The 17,579-nt window shown below is 41.9% G+C and overlaps 2 protein-coding genes across 17 annotated transcripts in view; one reads left to right on the forward strand and one right to left on the reverse strand.

Moving 5' to 3' along the window:
* The window catches only part of GRB2 (growth factor receptor bound protein 2), a 46,502-nt gene extending 42,088 nt beyond the window's left edge, over positions 1 to 4,414 (reverse strand). For 2 of the 6 annotated variants that reach the window (NM_001398121.1, NM_001398124.1), the window contains exon 1: positions 4,323 to 4,414. The gene's annotated coding sequence lies outside the window, so the exon portion shown is untranslated. Of the gene's footprint in view, positions 1 to 3,503; positions 3,921 to 4,322 lie in introns of those variants that run through there. The other 4 variants (XM_046901968.1, XM_015295375.4, NM_001398123.1 and 1 more) reach the window with 4 other exon arrangements.
* TMEM94 (transmembrane protein 94) overlaps positions 3,330 to 17,579 on the forward strand; it is a 47,607-nt gene continuing 33,357 nt past the window's right edge. For 7 of the 11 annotated variants that reach the window (XR_003071162.3, XM_015295445.4, XM_025141792.3 and 4 more), the window contains exon 1: positions 14,470 to 14,591. Coding sequence is in view for 10 of the 11 variants with exons in the window: in XM_015295445.4 (XP_015150931.2) it covers positions 14,538 to 14,591 (54 nt within the window). In the remaining variant the exon portion in view is untranslated. Of the gene's footprint in view, positions 3,765 to 4,020; positions 4,121 to 4,275; positions 5,358 to 10,740; positions 10,868 to 14,469; positions 14,592 to 17,579 lie in introns of those variants that run through there. The other 4 variants (XM_046902238.1, XM_046902236.1, XM_420127.8 and 1 more) reach the window with 4 other exon arrangements.

Consider the following 17,579-nt stretch of genomic DNA (forward strand, 5'->3'; position numbering starts at 1 on the left):
TTTTAAGAGAAGACTTGGTGCCTGACATTTCTTTTGGATCTTTTCTTAAACACCTAAGAGCAGCCTAGAGTAATCAATGTATGATTTTTTGCTATTAATCGATTTTAAGACTACATCTTAAAAAGCTTTATTTTTGCACTACTGGCTATCTAAAATGATTTTTAATTACATTTTTAAAAAGTAATTTTAAAATTTTTACTTAAATTACAGATTAAAATTATTGCTTGGTATATGCTGTATTAATATAGCATTACTGATGACATCAGGTTTAATACTTGTAACAGCAGTCACATCAATGCTAGTTACTGAACACAAGCCATAATCATATCCCCATTATTTTGACACTATTTTTAACCTAAGCTATATTAATGTCTGTGTTTCTGCAATGAAATGTGTGTAAACTTCTACCTTAGCACTCAGAACTTATACTATATGTCATCTAGAAGTTACTTACTGTCACAGCAATGCATGAACTTGGTGTACATCTTAACATAATACTCCTCCAGATAAGCAACTCTGGCATATATTTAGACACAGTGACAAAAAATAGAAATTTGTACACTATCATAGCACTACTGGATGCTGCAAGTTAATTTCCTTGTAGAGCCAATGCAAGAAGCTAAATATTAACCAGGAAGATGTTCTGGACTGTTTCTTCTCATTCAAAGGAGTAAAGATGTGACCTCTCATCCCCACTCACTGAGAGAATCAATACATACAACTTCAAAGGCAGTTTTGAAAACTAAGCATCAGAGCTTGAATTGGAGTTCAGAGGCCTCTACCTCAAGCAAAAGAGCCACTGAACTTAGTAAGGGTTCATAATGAGAAAATATTTGCTGTAGCTTTGAATCATATCTATTCTCTTTGTGGCCAAAGAAATTATCAGCTTTAATGGAAAGAAAAGAGCTAGTGTGGTCTCCGAGTTCTACATGCATTCGTCAACAAAGTTAACTACAGCAGAATCTCTCTAGTGACAGTACAAGACAGTAAGGGCCCAGTAAGCAATCGTCTCTCTCTGAAGAGCAGAGGCTGCAAGAAGGAAAATCCAAGCTTTGGTATAGAACAAAGCACGCAATCCTTAATTTGTAGAGCCTTAATTCAGCTTGTTAAGTTGATTGGAAGTTTCATGAGACAAATTCTTTAAGGTTTCTAATCAATCAAGAGAAAAAAAATCTAACATCTGAGTAGTTTAGATACTGTCAGTATCAGAAATAAAATGGGATGAGTTTACCTTAAGTCTGAGTAGGAAACACTTGGTGACTGTTAACTTGGATATAATTGTCTGATTCTAGCAGAGGAAATCTTCAGCCTTGATGAATACCTAGCTTCCTTAGTACTTGTGAGTCACTGACATATTACCTTCTTGACAAGCTTTTGAAAACAAATAGTTTCTTTAAAATAGCATAGCTTAAACTTGCATTTTGTATTTCAGCCTGTCTTCTAAACCACAGGGAACTTTGTGAAGAGGACTTTACTGTTAAAGCTCTCCAAAGTGCATCACTGTCCTTTCTGCAGTCTTGAAATTTGTTCCCAGCCTCATTCCCCTCATACTGGAGAGCTGCTATCAAGAGCTGCAATACATTAAACAGTAGCCAATAATTATGAATGTTAGGAACTGTCTTCAGTATTTTTTATTTTTTTTTTTAATAACTGCTTCTGGCACAGAAACTGTAATTAAACACATTGTTAATATGTACCTTTCTTCCTCCAACACATTTCCTGAGTTCAAAAAACTGTAGTGTTTTGTTTGTTTTTAAAAGCAATACTCTGCCTAGCTCATCTTCAGATGGTTAAAGTTTCATATCACAATTCTGCACTGTATCACTGCAGTTCACATAGCATGCTTTGTACTACTGTAGTTGTATAAAAACAACTTCATGTATGAACCCAGACAGAAAGCTTTCTCCTATTGAAAACAATCCAGGTAATCTGCTAGCCAGAATGCAGAATAGCCTTAGACAACTCAAGATGGCCTTGATCAGTTTTCTAGCAAGCTGAAAACAATGCCATAATACTGTTCTGGCAGCTGTAGGAGAATTGATTTTCTATACATCTTGGAGGAACAGGAATAGTTTTAATATCCATTTTGAAGCAAGCGTGGAAAATGATCCTAATTTGCAGGCAAAACTGACCCATCTGAACTTTCCATCCTAGAATATTACAATACCATAAAGATCCAGAAATAATCTCGTCTACCTTTAGAACATTCATTCACAATTCTGCAACACAAACACAAACAGAAAGAGAATAATCTTAATATAATTACTTAATGTAAGATAGACAGAGCATATTCTTATAGAACAAGTCTTTAGACCAAATATCTCAGATTTGAAAAAAAAAAAAAATCACACCAGGTTATTTTATCTTAAGTATTCAAACAGCATTTTCCTGTTCAGCTTTCCCTTTACTATCAAGTAATAGAAATCATGAGAAAAGTGCTCTCTGGATACCTTTTCTATTTCTGCATCTCCTAGCAACACTGTCTAATTCAAGGGCGTTTCTATTCCCCCAAGCATCCTTGTAATACTGTGTTTTGATAATGTTTTTCACTGAAATTTAACATGCTCTACAAACACTAGGTTTCTAAATCACTCTGAGATGAACAGTTAGATCAAGTTTACCAAGGCACAATAAAATAAGTAAACAATAAAGGCACAGATAGATTAAGTATCCCATCTATTAGCCTCTACAACTGTAGGGGAAGTTCTATTCAGAACACAAGAGTGAGAAAAAGCAGCATTTATTAGTGGCTTGCTTGAGACCCACAGGGAATCTGTGTCAGGAACCAAGTAATCCAGTCTCCAGATCTCTGTTCAAGATGCATCTTTACTTTGACCTTTTCTTTAAAGCATTTTACTAATTAAGCACATTTTATTGTGGTGGTGGAAGAACAACCTAAAGAGGAACGAACAAGATGCTCACACAGCACTAAGCCCAGTTCATGATCTCATGTTACTACAACTCTGGTAAATCATTTATCCCCCTCCCCAAACTGTGTCTGAACTACAGCAGAAAATCCCTCGGACTGGCCGCTGTTTCCTTTTAAGGAACTATAAAGGCTTACAATGTCACTCAAGTGTACTGGAGCTCCATTTTTCTTTCCTGGTTCTGGGAGATTGTTCTGAGTAACCAGAAGCTCGGGAAAGCCCAGAGTTCCACGGTTGCTAACATTTATACCGTATTTAAAAGAGCTGCAAACAACACCGTAGAACTCCTAAAATCAAATGTACATTCAGTTCAGACTGTGTCAAAGGCATAGAGAGCACACTCCTAAAATCCCACTTCCTCACCCAAAACTTAATTGCAAGGAGAACAGTGCAGAGCTCTTTGTGCAATTTATTACTGTAAAAGCACCAACAATTCCACAAGAGTTCGGCATCTGCACTTCAGCACGCCAATGACCATCACTTTTGTGAAGAGAAATCTCACACGGGAGCTGCATATCACAACCTGGGATATATGAGCACTGAATTACCGAAAGGGAATAAAGACAGAATGCAAACCTTTCCAGCTTAGCCGCTCCACCGTGAATTCAGAAGACAGAAGCCAAACCTCTGCAGGCAGAGGCAGAATGAGCCGTCTCTACCTCACACCCGATTTGCATTCCAGATTGTGCAGCGGTTCAGATTTCTCCTCAGGTTACCGGCTCCACGCGCCCGTGCGCTCGCTGCCCCACGGCTTCCCGCGCACCGACATTCACCTCACGGCCCCTTCGACACTTCCATTCGGTCCGTCGCCTTACGACAAAAGCAGCTTCTGCAGCGGTAAATCAGCACCCCCCCCCCCCCTCCGACACTCACGGGGACAGACGGGCCGCTGTCCCGCTAAGGAAGCCCCGCGCTCGGGGCTGAGCCGTCGCTCCTCAGGGCGACCCGCCGCCAGAGCGTCCACTTGGCTTCGCGCGCCACTCTGATCTCACCAATCAGCGAACGGCGTACGGGCGGCCGCGCGGGATCCCACCAATCAGATACCCGCTTCTTGAGGCAGCCTCGAAACGCCACCGCGGGTCCGCGACGCCGTGGCGGCCCGCTTTGCCAGTGACCCTGATGGCGGCCCTGACGGCGCTGGGGGAAGCCAGGCAGGCGAGCGGCTTCCCCGCTGGGACGGCCCGGTGCGACTGGTGAGTACAGGCTGAGCGGCGGGGCTTTGTCCCGCCGTGGAGGGAATTCGGGAGGGCCCGCACTCCCTCAATTGGGATTCCCTCTTCGGCCACAGCCCTGCCGGAAGGCCTAAGAAAGCCCTCCCTCCCTCCCTGCCTCCCCCCCCCCCCCTTTCGGGTCGAGGGCTCCCGCGCAGCGCCGTTCACCTCAGCGGAGGGTTACCTAGCGACTTATGAAGGAGATGAGAGAAAAAGAAGCAAACAAATCGCAGAAAGCTCCGACACGTGGTATCTCTAAGGCACACCCGGCTGGGTGTTTCTCTCACAGGTGGGGCGGCAGCCGGGTCCACCCGCACAGAGGGAAACGCCTCAGCGCCCTCCTCTCACTTCGGGGCCGTCAGGCAGACAGCCGCTGCTTCGCGTCAGGGCTCGCGTCTGGTAGTCAGGCTCGTACCTGAAAACTTCCTGAGACTTACCAGCACCTAAAGTTACCAGACTAGCAGTAGATTGACCCAACGTATCCATTCATCCTCCTGAAGGAGTTCCAGGTAGTACAGCTTCCCCCCCCACACACACAGTTTCAAAAAAGATGAGGCTCCTCTGGCAAAATTGTTTAAAATCCTACTATTTCTTACAGCAATTGTAGAAGTAAGGTTCACAGTTGAACAATGGGCAGTACAGTATGCACAAGAAGATGCAATAACATAGTACACCCATATTTCAGGTTCCTTAAAAACAGAAGTTACAGTGTAAACAAACTATTAGCAGCTAGTGTGCTATGTTAAAGTACGCATCTTGTTCAAGTAGAGCAAAATTTAAATAACCTAGAAAACATAAGAGTCACATTTTAAGAAACCGCATAATAGAGACATGCAGAAGTACATACATGCTGCTGGCTTTATACAGGCATCTTGTGTTCTTTTGATTAATATTTTTTCTTTGTCATCTTCTACTCAAGCACATCAACACATAATATTCTTAACTTGAACTTTTTAAATAAGTGTATTGCCAACTATCTGATAAGAAGATTAAAGTATTAGTAGCTGTAGCCTAGCTCCCAGAAACAAGTATTGGCAATGCAAGTGGAACCAAGAAAACAAAACTTTTCCCTTTAATCTTAATATTACATCTTTAACTGTTTAAATTTGTATTTCTTGGAGGTTACCCCTGTTTCAGATACATTCCTGTCAGACTAGCTGCTAGAAGACACAGCAAGCACTGCTAAGATCAAATTGCTCAAACCAGAGCTACCCTTGAAGTAAGTGTTTATATACTCCTGTGACTGGTGAAGTTTGCCAAGAGCTATGAGGGATTGGCCAGAAGACAAGTCCTTTGGTAGGGTTGTCCAAAAAGAGAGGCCTGCCTTTGGGCAGCACCGTCCTGCCTGTAGGACATAGGGTTTGCTTTGTAGCATTTGGATTTTTAACACCTGTAATTATATATGGGACCACTTGTACACTACATGGAATGCTTGGGATTTCTATCCAGAATACTCTTAAGTGTACAGTGGAAAAAAAAAAAGAGTTGCTAAGGAGCTGCATGGAGCTGCACAGAACTCTTCTGTTCTCTAGTCACAGAAGAAGTTAGCTTACTACCGTGTCTCCAGACACAGTTATTCATTGTAAGATTTTAATGGAACTTGTGAAAATAGTAAAATACGAAGTCTATTGAACTGAACAATGTGTTTTCCATTGAAGAGTCATACTCTTTGAATTTGATCTTCCCAACGGCCTTCAGATGCTGTACCTGTTTTGGGGAACTCTCAGAAAATATTCTTATCACTATGATATTTGTTAACATTCTACTTTCAAAGAAACAGCATTGTTTCTGACAGTAACACCAGGTAAAGTATTCACAGGTAGGCTAATACTCATACACAGAGAGAAGAATGGAACTCACCCAGCTGGTGAATGAGCTCTCTAGCATTCCTTCCCAGGAAATAGCTTGATGCAAAAGGTATCCTCCCTTCAGTGGCTGGCCCTTATATGAGCCTAGGGTGGCTCTACCCTGGGTTCTGCCCTTCTGGTCACATGGGGAGCACAGGTACACATTGCCTGTGTTCCCTAGCCCAGCTACACCCCTTCACCAGATGCTCAATTGCCAGTTCAATTTGTGATCTGTAACAATTCCCCTACAGTTAAATGTCTCCAAATGAGAAACAGTGGTGTAAGAGCTTTTTTTTACTTAGATTTACTATAAGCAATTATACAGTCTTATTTATAAAGTGAAATTAAGAGAAAAAGCTACATTTTTCTCTATGAGTCGGTGTACATCAGCAAAAAATGATTTGCTAGAAGAGCCTATAGATACAGCATAGTCTTTTTAATTTTATTTTGGGCTGCTGCGTCTTTGTGGTTTTCAGTCATTTAAGTATTTTTTTAATTGAGGTTGTTATAAAATCCTGGTTACCTATTTACTTGAGATAAAGCTATTTACTTGAGATAAAGACTGGTGTGCTAAAGCTATGTCTGACTTCCCTACTCCTTCCTTCTTGCTCTTGCTCTTGCTTTAAGACACCAATGTTCTTTGAAACAAGTCTAATGCACAAATTCTATGATGAAGAAAGAAGGAAGGAGTCAGAGATCTTTTTTTGTTTTGAAAATTCTCAGCGAGTACTATTCCCAAAAAGCACGCTTTCAATTGGAAGGCAAATTTTAAAGTTAATTTCAAGTTTAACCCTGTTCCTGGATCAAGGTAGAATAGAGCTCTCTCTCTCTCTAATTCTTGTCACCTAGCAAGGGGAGTGAAGCCTGTGTGAAATACACTTCTGATTCTTCACAGCCATACATAAATGAGATGTTTGGCCACTACTGAGTTGACAATACTTTGCACATATGCAACACCAATTCAGAGGATCTGACTTTACAAATACTAATACATTTACTTCACAATTTCTCTCTGACACAGATATGTATATCGTTATCAGTAATATGAGGTTATTGAGACAGAGAATGTTTAGCTGGCCCAAATTTTTGCAAGTAATTTTTTTTTTGCAAGCCAATTCCAAAGCCAAGAAGTGTGGCTGCTAGCTCCCTTCTGCATTCTCAGTGGGTCTCACATTAATTGACACTATCACTTTATGCATCTTTGACAACCCATTTATCAGCAAATGTGCCCATGTTGCAAATTAGCAGACATAATGAGTAGGAAGTCCATGTGTTTCTGCTGATATTTAAGTAGTGAGCTGTATCTAAGCCATGTTTTCCTAAGGCAGCTGCTTTTTTGATTATATGTTCCCCCTTATTTCTGTTCTTGATGATGGATTGGAATTCTGTTATTGTGGAGTTCACTTTTGATAGCAAGACATGTTCAGTTTCCCCAACATATTTTATATGTCTTCCTGTCTGTTCTAGTGAATCAGTGATTGAATGCTTTGAGGAAAATTAAGTTGGTTTCCTTTTATCCCTAAAGACTTGCGACTCCTCAAGTGCATTTTTTTTTTCCAAGCCTCTATAGGGGAGAGTTGGAGTGAATGAATGCACATCTCTGCGCGTCTGTACACTGTACATTGCCTGCAGAATTCATAAACTGCTTCAGTCCTTATTATGTGAAGCCATTTTTTGGGTGTTTGCAAGACCTCTGTGAGGCATATGAGGTTTTAGTTGCTATGGCATAATTTCTGCAAATAATCTTGGAGAATATTTATTCTGATAAAGTATGTATTAGAAAGAAAGCTTGCAAATCACAGTTTACAAAGCTACAATACTATTCCTGGTGTAGAAATTCATGAAAGATATTTCTCACTGTAGTTTGTCTTCTCCTTTAGCATCACTTGACCTGAAGCTAATTTTGGAGAAGCCCTGAGCACATATGATGATAAAACAGTGTTGCATACATTGCTCTGATTACTTTTACAAGCTCTTAGTATATTGTTCATTTTAACAGGTTTTGATTTTATCTGGATAAGAATTATCTTTCCAACTAGTATTTCCGTTTTAGCACTTGTGCTTTGTATGCTGCTTCTTAGCACTGAAGGACTTCAGGGTGGTATTCCTAAGCATGCAAATGTTGTGCCTTGAACTTTAAGGAATGGCATGCTTTGCATTCAAGATCACATTTCAGTTTGGTGCCTAAATCAGAATGTCATTTGCTGCAGTGCAGCAAATCCTGCTTCCTGCCCAACTGTCTCTCTGTATGGCCCCTACTGCTGCTAGTGATACAGAACAAACAGCTGAAGATGTTTTTTCTTGCTCTCCTTTTGTGACTGTGGCTTCCCAGTTGCCTGGTCATGTCACTGATAATTATGATTTTGAAGTGCAGATCCAGAGAGAAATACAGGCACGTAATTTTTTGTTTTAATGAGTGAAGACAAGGTACATAAACCCCTTGGTAAATCTACCAATGATTCTTCTGTTGGGGTTGGGGTAAAAAAAAGAATCATGGATTTATTTCTTAGCCCTCTCATTGTTAATATCTTCTCTATCTTAAAATCATCTCATCTTGCCTTGCCTTATATTGAAATGATGCTCAAGTTAAAGATGAGATACTGATGCTCTAAGCTGCTTTGTGCAAACATGCAGAGTTGCATTTTCCTCCTTCCAACTCCCAGCACTCTTTGACAACTTTGCTCCTGTAACTTTATCTGATCCTCTCTTTGCAGTTGCTGATTGACCTGGCTGGGATACAGTGTGCCTGAAAATAGCTCCATTCCCTTGATGTGTGCATACTGACAAGAGTCACAGAACAGAGTAGAGTAGAGTCCAGACTTGTGGCAGATGGCAGATAGAAAACCGCACTTGCAGGCATTGGTTTCTGTACTGCAAGCAGTTCTCTGATAAGCAGAATACTGAATACTTGCTGCTTCCCAGAATGCAGGGGCAGTACTTGCCTGCAGGAGAGGATATTTATATCTAATACTTCAGAGTGGCAGTAGTTGCTTTCTTAGTAAACTTTGGATGCCTTTTATTTTCCTTGAAATTATGTAGCACCACAGTATTCAGAAAGTATTGTAGAATCATATCATAGAATCATAGGATGGACGGATTGAAGGAACCCTTAAGATCATCTAGTTCCAAACCCCTGCTATTGGCAGGGACACCTCCTGCTGGATCAGGCTGCTCAAAGCCCCATCCAGCCTGGAATTCTTTTTGAACACTTCCAGGCAGGGAGCATCCACAACATCTCTGGGCAATCTCTGGTGAGACATTCTATTCCACCACCATCACAGTAAAGAGTTTCTTCCTAATATCTGGTCTAAATCTACACTCTTCCAGTTTAAAGCCATTTCCCATTTTCCTGTTGCTACGTGCCTTTATAAAAAGTCCCTCCTGAGATTTTCTGTAGGCCCCCTTCAGGTACTGGAAGGCTGCTATAAAGTCTCCCCAGAGCCTTCTCCAGGCCGAAGAGCCCCAGCTCACTCAGCCTGTTCCTGTAGGGGAGGTGCTTCAGCCCTATGGTCATCTTCATGGCCTACCTCTGGACCTGTTTCAACAGCTCCGTGTCCTTCTTGTGCTGTGGGCCCCAGAACTAGGCATAGTATTCCAGGTGAGGTCTCACAAGAACAGAGTAGAGGGGCAGAGTCACCTCCCTTGACCTGCTGGTTATGCTTTATGCAACTCAGGCTTTAGTTTGCCTTCTGGGCTGCAGGTGCACATTGTCAGCTCGTGTTGTGTCTTTCCTCAAATGACACCCCCAGATCCTTCTCCTCAGGGCTGCTCTCAAGTCATTCTCTGCCCAGCCTGTACTTGTGCTTGGGTGCTGTAGCACAGCAGTATAGTAGTGTTGTAGGTGACTATCACAAGGATAGCATCTCTGGAATCCTTGGAAGAAGAGAGTATAGTAAAAGAGTAGTAAAGCCCAGTTGGCGAAAGCCAGTCCTCTTGTATCTAGGAAGTGTGTGTGTGGTTTGGATTTATGCAGAGCTAGAGCTATCTTCCTTGTTTGCTTGGATTTACCAGGAGTGTATGTCCAAGGCCCGAGTCTGTGTGATTAAAAAATAGAAAAGAGAGCAATCAACAAAAAGGACTTTTCCAAGACCACTCACTCATTGCATAATCTTACAATATCTCATTGTGTTTATATAAGAGAGAATACTCTGAAGCAAGGTACACATGCCCTTTGTTTTAGATCAGGAAGGATGTTTTTGTATGTGTGGTAGGAGTGTACATTTGTGCTATGGGAGATCAAGGAGCATATTGGCTAGAAAAAGGTTAGGAGCTCCAGAGCTTCTTCCTACTTCATTTCTGCTAGAGTCCCAGTATGCTAAAATAAAAATGGTCTAGTTACTACCAGCATAGCTCTATCAAGGATTGTGAGTGCTTTTCTGCAAATGGAAGAATCATTACTGCAGTCTTCATTAGAGATTAGCTGGACAAAGCTTTCAGTCAATAAGAAAAGCAAGACAAATAGCCGTGGGTAGCAGCTTGCTCCAACACCTGGTAGAATCCAGAGTCTGGTCAGCTTTTTCTGGGAGCTTGCCTGAAAGTCTGTCAGGGCTTCAATAATACTCTCACCCTGAGGTGCAGGGAACTTAATTCATCTCCCGTTTCCAGTTCTGGAGGGAGATGCTGTACTGTTGGAAGCACTTTCTGCTCCCCAGTTCTCCTTTTAAAGAACAATTTGAATTATGTGACTTCCATAACTTTCTTGTCCTAAAGGCAATGATATTGGGAAATTGACTGCTTCCCCTTCTATTTCCACAGATGGTGATGTGATAAATATAACCAAGCTCATCTCTACCTAAGAGACGTTCTTCCCTGAGAAGCAATCCACTTTTACTGGACATGCTTACAGAATTGCGTAACCATGGACCGCAAGGAGAAGTGTCAGGTAGGTTTCCTGATAAGGATCATGCCTAACCTAAATGTCGAGTCCTTCTAATCGTCTGTCATTATTTTGAGTCAGGCCTGACCTCTTGGTGTTGTTATGTGACAATGTAATCCATGGTTAATACAAAAATTGAGACTCCTGTCACCTTGACAAGTTCATCGAGATGTACTGACTTGTCTCAGTAGGTAAGGTCTGCTGCGAGGTTGTCCAGCAATGGCAGTGCTGTTCCATAAGAGTCACCTCCTTTGTTAAATCCCAATGATCAGTGTTCAATGTGATGAGATGTAGGAATCTTCAAAGTGGTAAACAGACCTCTGAGTAGGGCTTTCAAGATACAGTGTTGTGATTTCTTCGTGCACTCGCAAGTCAGCTGTGGATTTTAATGGCTGTTTTGTTTTGTTTTAGCAAATGTCAGTTAACTGAGGTGATGCGTTTGGGAAATTAATTTCTATTTGATGGATTTACACATGGCTTGGCCTGGCAGAGGCCAGAAATTGTTTCCCCACAGAACTATTTAAATATGTTGAGTTGCTAGGGGGTGAATACTTACTTTTCAGTCATTACCCTCTGCCGGTAATCTCAGTGGAGGTGAAAGACTGAATAGCTTATACAGAAACAACACCAGTGCCTAGAACAATTCCTTTTTAGGCTGAGACTGAAGCACTATGGTGGAACAACATAGGTGAGGTATATCACAGAATCAGGAAATCGCTGAATGGCTTGACCTCAAGGATCATCCAGTTTCAACCCCCCTGCCACAGGCAGGGTTGTCAACTGCTGGATCAAGCACTAGATCAGGTTGCCTAGGTCCTATCCAGCCTGGTCTTGAGCACCTCCAGGGATGAGGCACCCAGAATATCTGGGCAACCTGTTCCAGCACCTCACCACCTTCTCAGTGAAAAACTTTCCCCTCTAAATCTCCTCACCTTTAGTTTAAAACCATTTCTGCTTGTCCTATCACTATCTACATGTGTAAAAGGTTGATTTTCCTCTTGTTTATAATCTCCCTTTAGATACTGGAAGGCCATAAAGATGTCTTTCTGCACCCTTCTCTTCTTCAGACTGAACAAGGCCAGCTCCCTCAGCCTGTCTGCACAGGAGAGGTGCTCCAGCCCTCTGATCATACTCATGGCTCTCCTGTGGACCTTTTTTAAAAGCCCCACATCTTTTCTCTGTTGGGGGTCCCAGATCTGGACGCAGTATTCCAGATGGGGTCTCACAGGGGCAGTGTAGGAGAGACAATCACCTCCCTTGTCCTTCTGGCCACTCTTCTTTTGATGCAGCCCAGGATACAGTTGGCCTTTGGGGCTGCAAGTGCACACTGCTGGCTCATGTCAAGTCTTTCATCTGCCAGAACGCCTTATTCCTACTCAATAGGGCTACTCGCAAGTTCTTCTCCCAGTCTGTATGTACATCTGGGGTTGCCCTGACTTAAGTGCAACACCTGCACTTTACTTTGTTGAACCTCATTAGATTTACATGGGCCCACCTTTTGAGTTTGACAATGTCCCTTTGGATGGCATCACTTCCTTCTGTTGTATCAACTGCAAAACTCAACTCAACTTGGTGTTGTCCACAAAATTGCCAAGAGTGCACTTGATCTCATCATCTATGTCACTGATAAAGATGTTAGAGAGTACCAGTCCCAAGACAGACCCCTTAGGGACACCACTCATCACCGCTTTATACGTGGACATAGAGCCATTTACCACAACCCTTTGTCTTTGACCATGCAGCCAATTCCTTATCTACCAGATAGTTCAGTCTTCAAATCCATCTCTCTCCAACTTAGAGATAAGTATGTGGTATGGGACCATGTCAAAGGCCTTGCAGAAGCCATGGTATTGCTGTGTCACTGACAAGTGGCTTTATTCACATTCATTTAAGTCTCTAGAAGATGTAGAGCCACAAGAAACAGCTGAAGAAGCATCAAGTTGGAAAGGGGCTGATACATGTATGCTATGTGAGGATTTGCCCAGTACTGTTGTTAGTGTTCCTTTTTTTCTCCTTACTTTTTTTGTTTGTGACAAATTGGGTAGGTGAATATAGTGGAAAGAGTACGTAAGAAAAAAATGTACCATTAGGACATTTTGTTCCTTTCTGCAATTTAAAATTGTTGCCTAGGAAAGAAAATACAGAAGTATGAAGGATATCTTTTCCCTTCTTTCCCCTCCTGCTTTCTAATGAATTGACATTAAATGTGGTGGCTGCTTCCTTTCAAGATTTAAGAGCTTTGTGAGATGACATACCGAAGTGTAACTCAATGCCAACATGAAGGTGATAACTTATTCTTTCAGGAATTGTCTTAGATCTATCCTATGTTGCATGTATTATCAATATTGAGACCTCTAATCACTGTATTTCTGGCTTGAAACGAAGAATATAAACTGTACCTATTTAGGCATCTGATTCTCAGGTAAGGAGAGGGAGTAAAGATTTTGGCCATGGCTAGTAGGTAAGTCACCTCATGTGGTCTTCATTGCTGCATAATATGCTGAAACTGGAAGTCTTTGGAGTACATGCCTGTTACATTTTACACAGGTTGGCTATAATCCTTGGCAAGTTATTGACATGGTTCCAGTTCTTCACCCTTTTCTATGTGGAAGGAAAGTAACTGATGTAATGATTGCTTTGCAAAGCTGGGTAGCTCAGACAGAATCATCACTGAAGCAGAAGCTATATAAAAACCCACTTACAAAGATGTTTACCTCCAACAGCAAAAAGGAACCATTCCTGTAAAATATGAGAGTGAGAGAAAGTTCATTCCTTCCTCTCCTCCAAAGGCCTTTTTTTTTCATTACCTGTCTGCACTATTTCTTTGCCTCTCTGTGGCACTGTACAGCTGGCAGTAAGCAGTCAGCTCCAGACACGGTGTACAGCTATGAGGAATCTCTGTGCACCTTTTGGTTTAGATAGGGTGGCTCAGGATGTGTGAATGCTGAGAGGGGCATTTGTTCTTTTTTTCTATGTCTTAGTTTCAGCTGGGACTCTGAAGAAAACAATTCCATCCCAGCTGAAACTAAGACACACTATCAACAGGAAAAGAGGGTAGGAACACCTCAGACTGGACCTGTAGCCATTCTATTTATTTTTAAGTTGAGCTTGAATTCAAAGCTATGGAGTCCCCTGGATGATTCTCCTAGAGTTACATAGGGAAGTCAGCATTCCTGGGGCTCTCTGTCTCTCTGTTTTTTTTCCCTTGGCTGCTTAGGTGTTCCTTCCTCTGTAGTATATTTTACAGCACTTTGTCCCATCTAATTTGCCATCTGTTTTTCCACAGACCCCTGTCTGTCAGCATCAACCCTTACTATATATGCATATGCATCCGTACAGGCACGGAACCCAGGGATTCTGGCTGAATCAACTCCATCTGATAAATGGACCATTCTTTCAGATGTCTGGGGCTATCCTGGACAAACTTCCTTCTGTCTCTGTCTTTTTTCCTTTCTCTCCCTCATTCCCCACCCCCATCCACCTCCTCCTTGCTGGATCTGCAGCATGACTGGAAACAGGCTGAATTAATCAGCAGACTGGTGCTTCACTCTGCTGCTTCTGTCTCATTCTCTGCAGTGCTGGGCTGTGCACTGTCTTTCTCTCTCTCCACTGCTCTCATTTTTGGAGAGCAGCAGCAGTGCAGTTGCTGTGTAAGTGGCTCAGGAGTGTAGGCCAGATGCTCTTTAAGCAGCCTGATCTCTGGATCACTCACCAAGGCAAATGCCACAAAGTAAGTTTCTCTCTCTTAACATTTAAATTCAAAATGGCTTTCCCTCTCTCCTTCCCCAGCCTGCATCTAGCCTGATGTGAAAAGCTGATATGAATGAGCTCTGCATGAAAAGCTTGGAGGTTTTGAGTAAAGAGGTTATAGCAGGACATGAAGATTTTTAGCAAGGGAATGGCTTGTTGGAGGGACTGGGGAGAGAAGGCTTGTTTTAAATTGCAGATTTAACTGTAGGACCAATGGGAGGGGGCAAAGATGAATTTAGCTGCTGACTCCTGCTTTACTGCCCCTCTGCCTTTTCACTTAAATTTGTCTGTTTCTTGTATGTGCTTTGATCTGTGGCTGTCGAACATCCATACTCCTTTTAAACATGTTTTGTGGTGCATCTGCGAGGCTGTATAGTACTTTTAGTCCTCAGTGTCTTCAGATAAAGAAGCGGGGATGGGAAGAAAACTAATGGAAGACAAAAGAATTGCTGAAGTTCTGTAGATTTCTGAACACTACTTGTCTCAGAGAAGGGATTAACATCCTCTGGAATAAGCTCTGCCTTGTCATAAAGCACCATACTATGTATCAAAAACAGAATAAATACGGAGCCGTAACTGACCTCTGATCTTGGAGGAATAATGTAATTGGATAAATTAATTTCAGATTTAGAATTTCACAGTACAGATGAGCTTCAAAGCACTGCATAAACACTGCCTCATCCTGCCAGCAGCCAGGTGAAGCAGGTGACTATGGCTGGGGATGTGCTGTTGCAAATAGGACTGAAGAGACAGACAGGCAAAGGTACAATTCCAAACAGCTCTGCTGCTGCTAGCTGCTACTAGCTGAGGGAGAAAGAAAGCACTGAGCTTTGCATTACCCGCATAGAAAGGTTGATTGTGCCTGTTGGTGTCTTACTCTGTGCTTCACAGAGGGCATAAAATTTGAATGTCATTGTGTTGTATAAAATGGACTCTGTTCCAAGCAAAATGTAATGGTGATTCAGACAGCCAATTAGTGCTGCTCTGGCCAGATATCAGAGATCACTGCTCCTGCTGCTCTGTTTCTTTGCTGTGTAAGACTACAGGCTGTTGGTGATGAGCAGCAGGGAGCTTTGAAGGCAGCTTCCCTGCTGGAGCCCCCACAGGCACTCAGTTACCGTGCAGTGGGACCTCTTTTGTCCTGGGATGGGAGGGTTCTGGGCTGCTTTTCATACTGCTGCTGAAGATGGAAGGAGACAGTTGTTGACTGTTCTCTGTCCATTATTCTCGGCACTGCTGTGCTGAAGACTTTGTTTTTTTCATTTGATTTGAGACCACCAGCAGTTAAGCTGTGTCTGCCAGACTCTTGTCAGGTGGCATTTAAACAAGTTTTAAAAGCTGTGTTCATTTGTGTCTTCTGGTACCTTTCCCTGTATGTCCAGCCCTAAAGACAGTGGTTCCCACAGAACTATGATGTGCTTGGTGGAGCTGCCTGAATCATGCAAATATCAACATACATTTCTTTTTTTTCTGTGCCTTCCAGTAGTGTTCAGGTGAGTTGCTGAATATTATAGTTTCACATGCATATGGCTGGTAGGGAGTTAGTAGTCCTATTGTAGAGAGAAGAAACTAAAGAACAAAAGAGCTTTTGATTTTCCTACTGTCATGCAGAAATCTGTGGCAGAAGCAGAATCCAGCTATTACTGATTATCCATTATTATGTGTGGAGTGTGAATAGGTAAGGGTAGAGGCTTTACATGTTTTGGCTCACTTGGCAAGCACACTTGTAGAGTCAGGACAGTGCTCTTTTTAAAAGTGACTGGGTGAGCACCAGGATAGACAAAAAATGTAACTGAGACCAAGGATGTAGGTAACAATAGGGAAATCTTTGCCTCGAGTGGCCTATCTCCTAGCTTTGCTGTCTACATCTCTATCGTGCTATAGAATGGTTATTACAGATAGCCTGAGCACTAACTCAGCAGCCGCACTTGGACAGAAATGTAGTACACTGAAGTAGGATTTCCTTTAGAACAAAAATAAATTACTCTCTAGCACTAGCTTGCTGTAGGAAATGTTGCCCAAAGAGATTGCATGCTTTTGTGTATATGGTCTGCCATCCCCTCTGATGGGACTAAAAAAAGCTGCACTGTGGGTCATATTGTGCCTTATCATAAGCAAGAATCTGACTTTATGTTATGCAGATATATCTGGTGAAGTTGTTCCTTCTCATGTATTTTTGAAGCTGTGAATAACACTTGATATTTCATGAGATGTAATAAATGAATTAGATTAATAGCATGAAAAATATTACTGTTAAATTAAAAACTGCCTTCTTCTTTCTGCTAGAGCAATGCAAAATAGCTCTCAGAAAAAGGAAGAAGGTTCTCTTGCGCAGTTTCCTGCCTCCAACTGTTGAAATCTGAGAAGCAGTTGAGTCAAAGTGTTGAAAAAGGGGACTTAGTGTATGCATCCTGGAGAGAGGGAAGAATCTGACAGCTTCCTAGTAGGGGCTTTCCATACCACTCTGAATCAGAGAGGTGGAATTGCAGTCTATGAAAACGGAACCTTCTAGCAAATCTTCTGTTTCCTATTCACTTATTTGTTTTAACAGCCTTTTTAAAAGTCAGCTAAGTTGAAATACACAGTAAACTTGGTGAGAGGCCTTTATTCTTCAAGAGACCTGATCCACAGAGGACAAAATGTATCTACCGCTGTGTAAGGTTGAATAAGCGTACCTGTCTATAGAAGCAGTGGGAAGGGTGAGTTTTATAATGCAGAACATACATTTGTGCTCCAGTATTGTTTAACAAATGTTTGGCACATGGTACAATAACACATATTGTATCAATGCATACTAATAGAACAAATAAATAGGCTACTGTGGATGCGTGATGGTTACATGAAAATAAGAGGAATTCAGGATAATAAAACTTCATGCGGGAAGCAGACATGACTAGGTAGCGATGCTCAGGAATAGCTTTTCATTGTAAGAGAAAACTCAGAAGATAAACAATGTTTTCCTATATGC

Source organism: Gallus gallus, chromosome 18 (assembly GCF_016699485.2).
Source record: "Gallus gallus isolate bGalGal1 chromosome 18, bGalGal1.mat.broiler.GRCg7b, whole genome shotgun sequence".
NCBI lineage: Eukaryota > Metazoa > Chordata > Aves > Galliformes > Phasianidae > Gallus > Gallus gallus.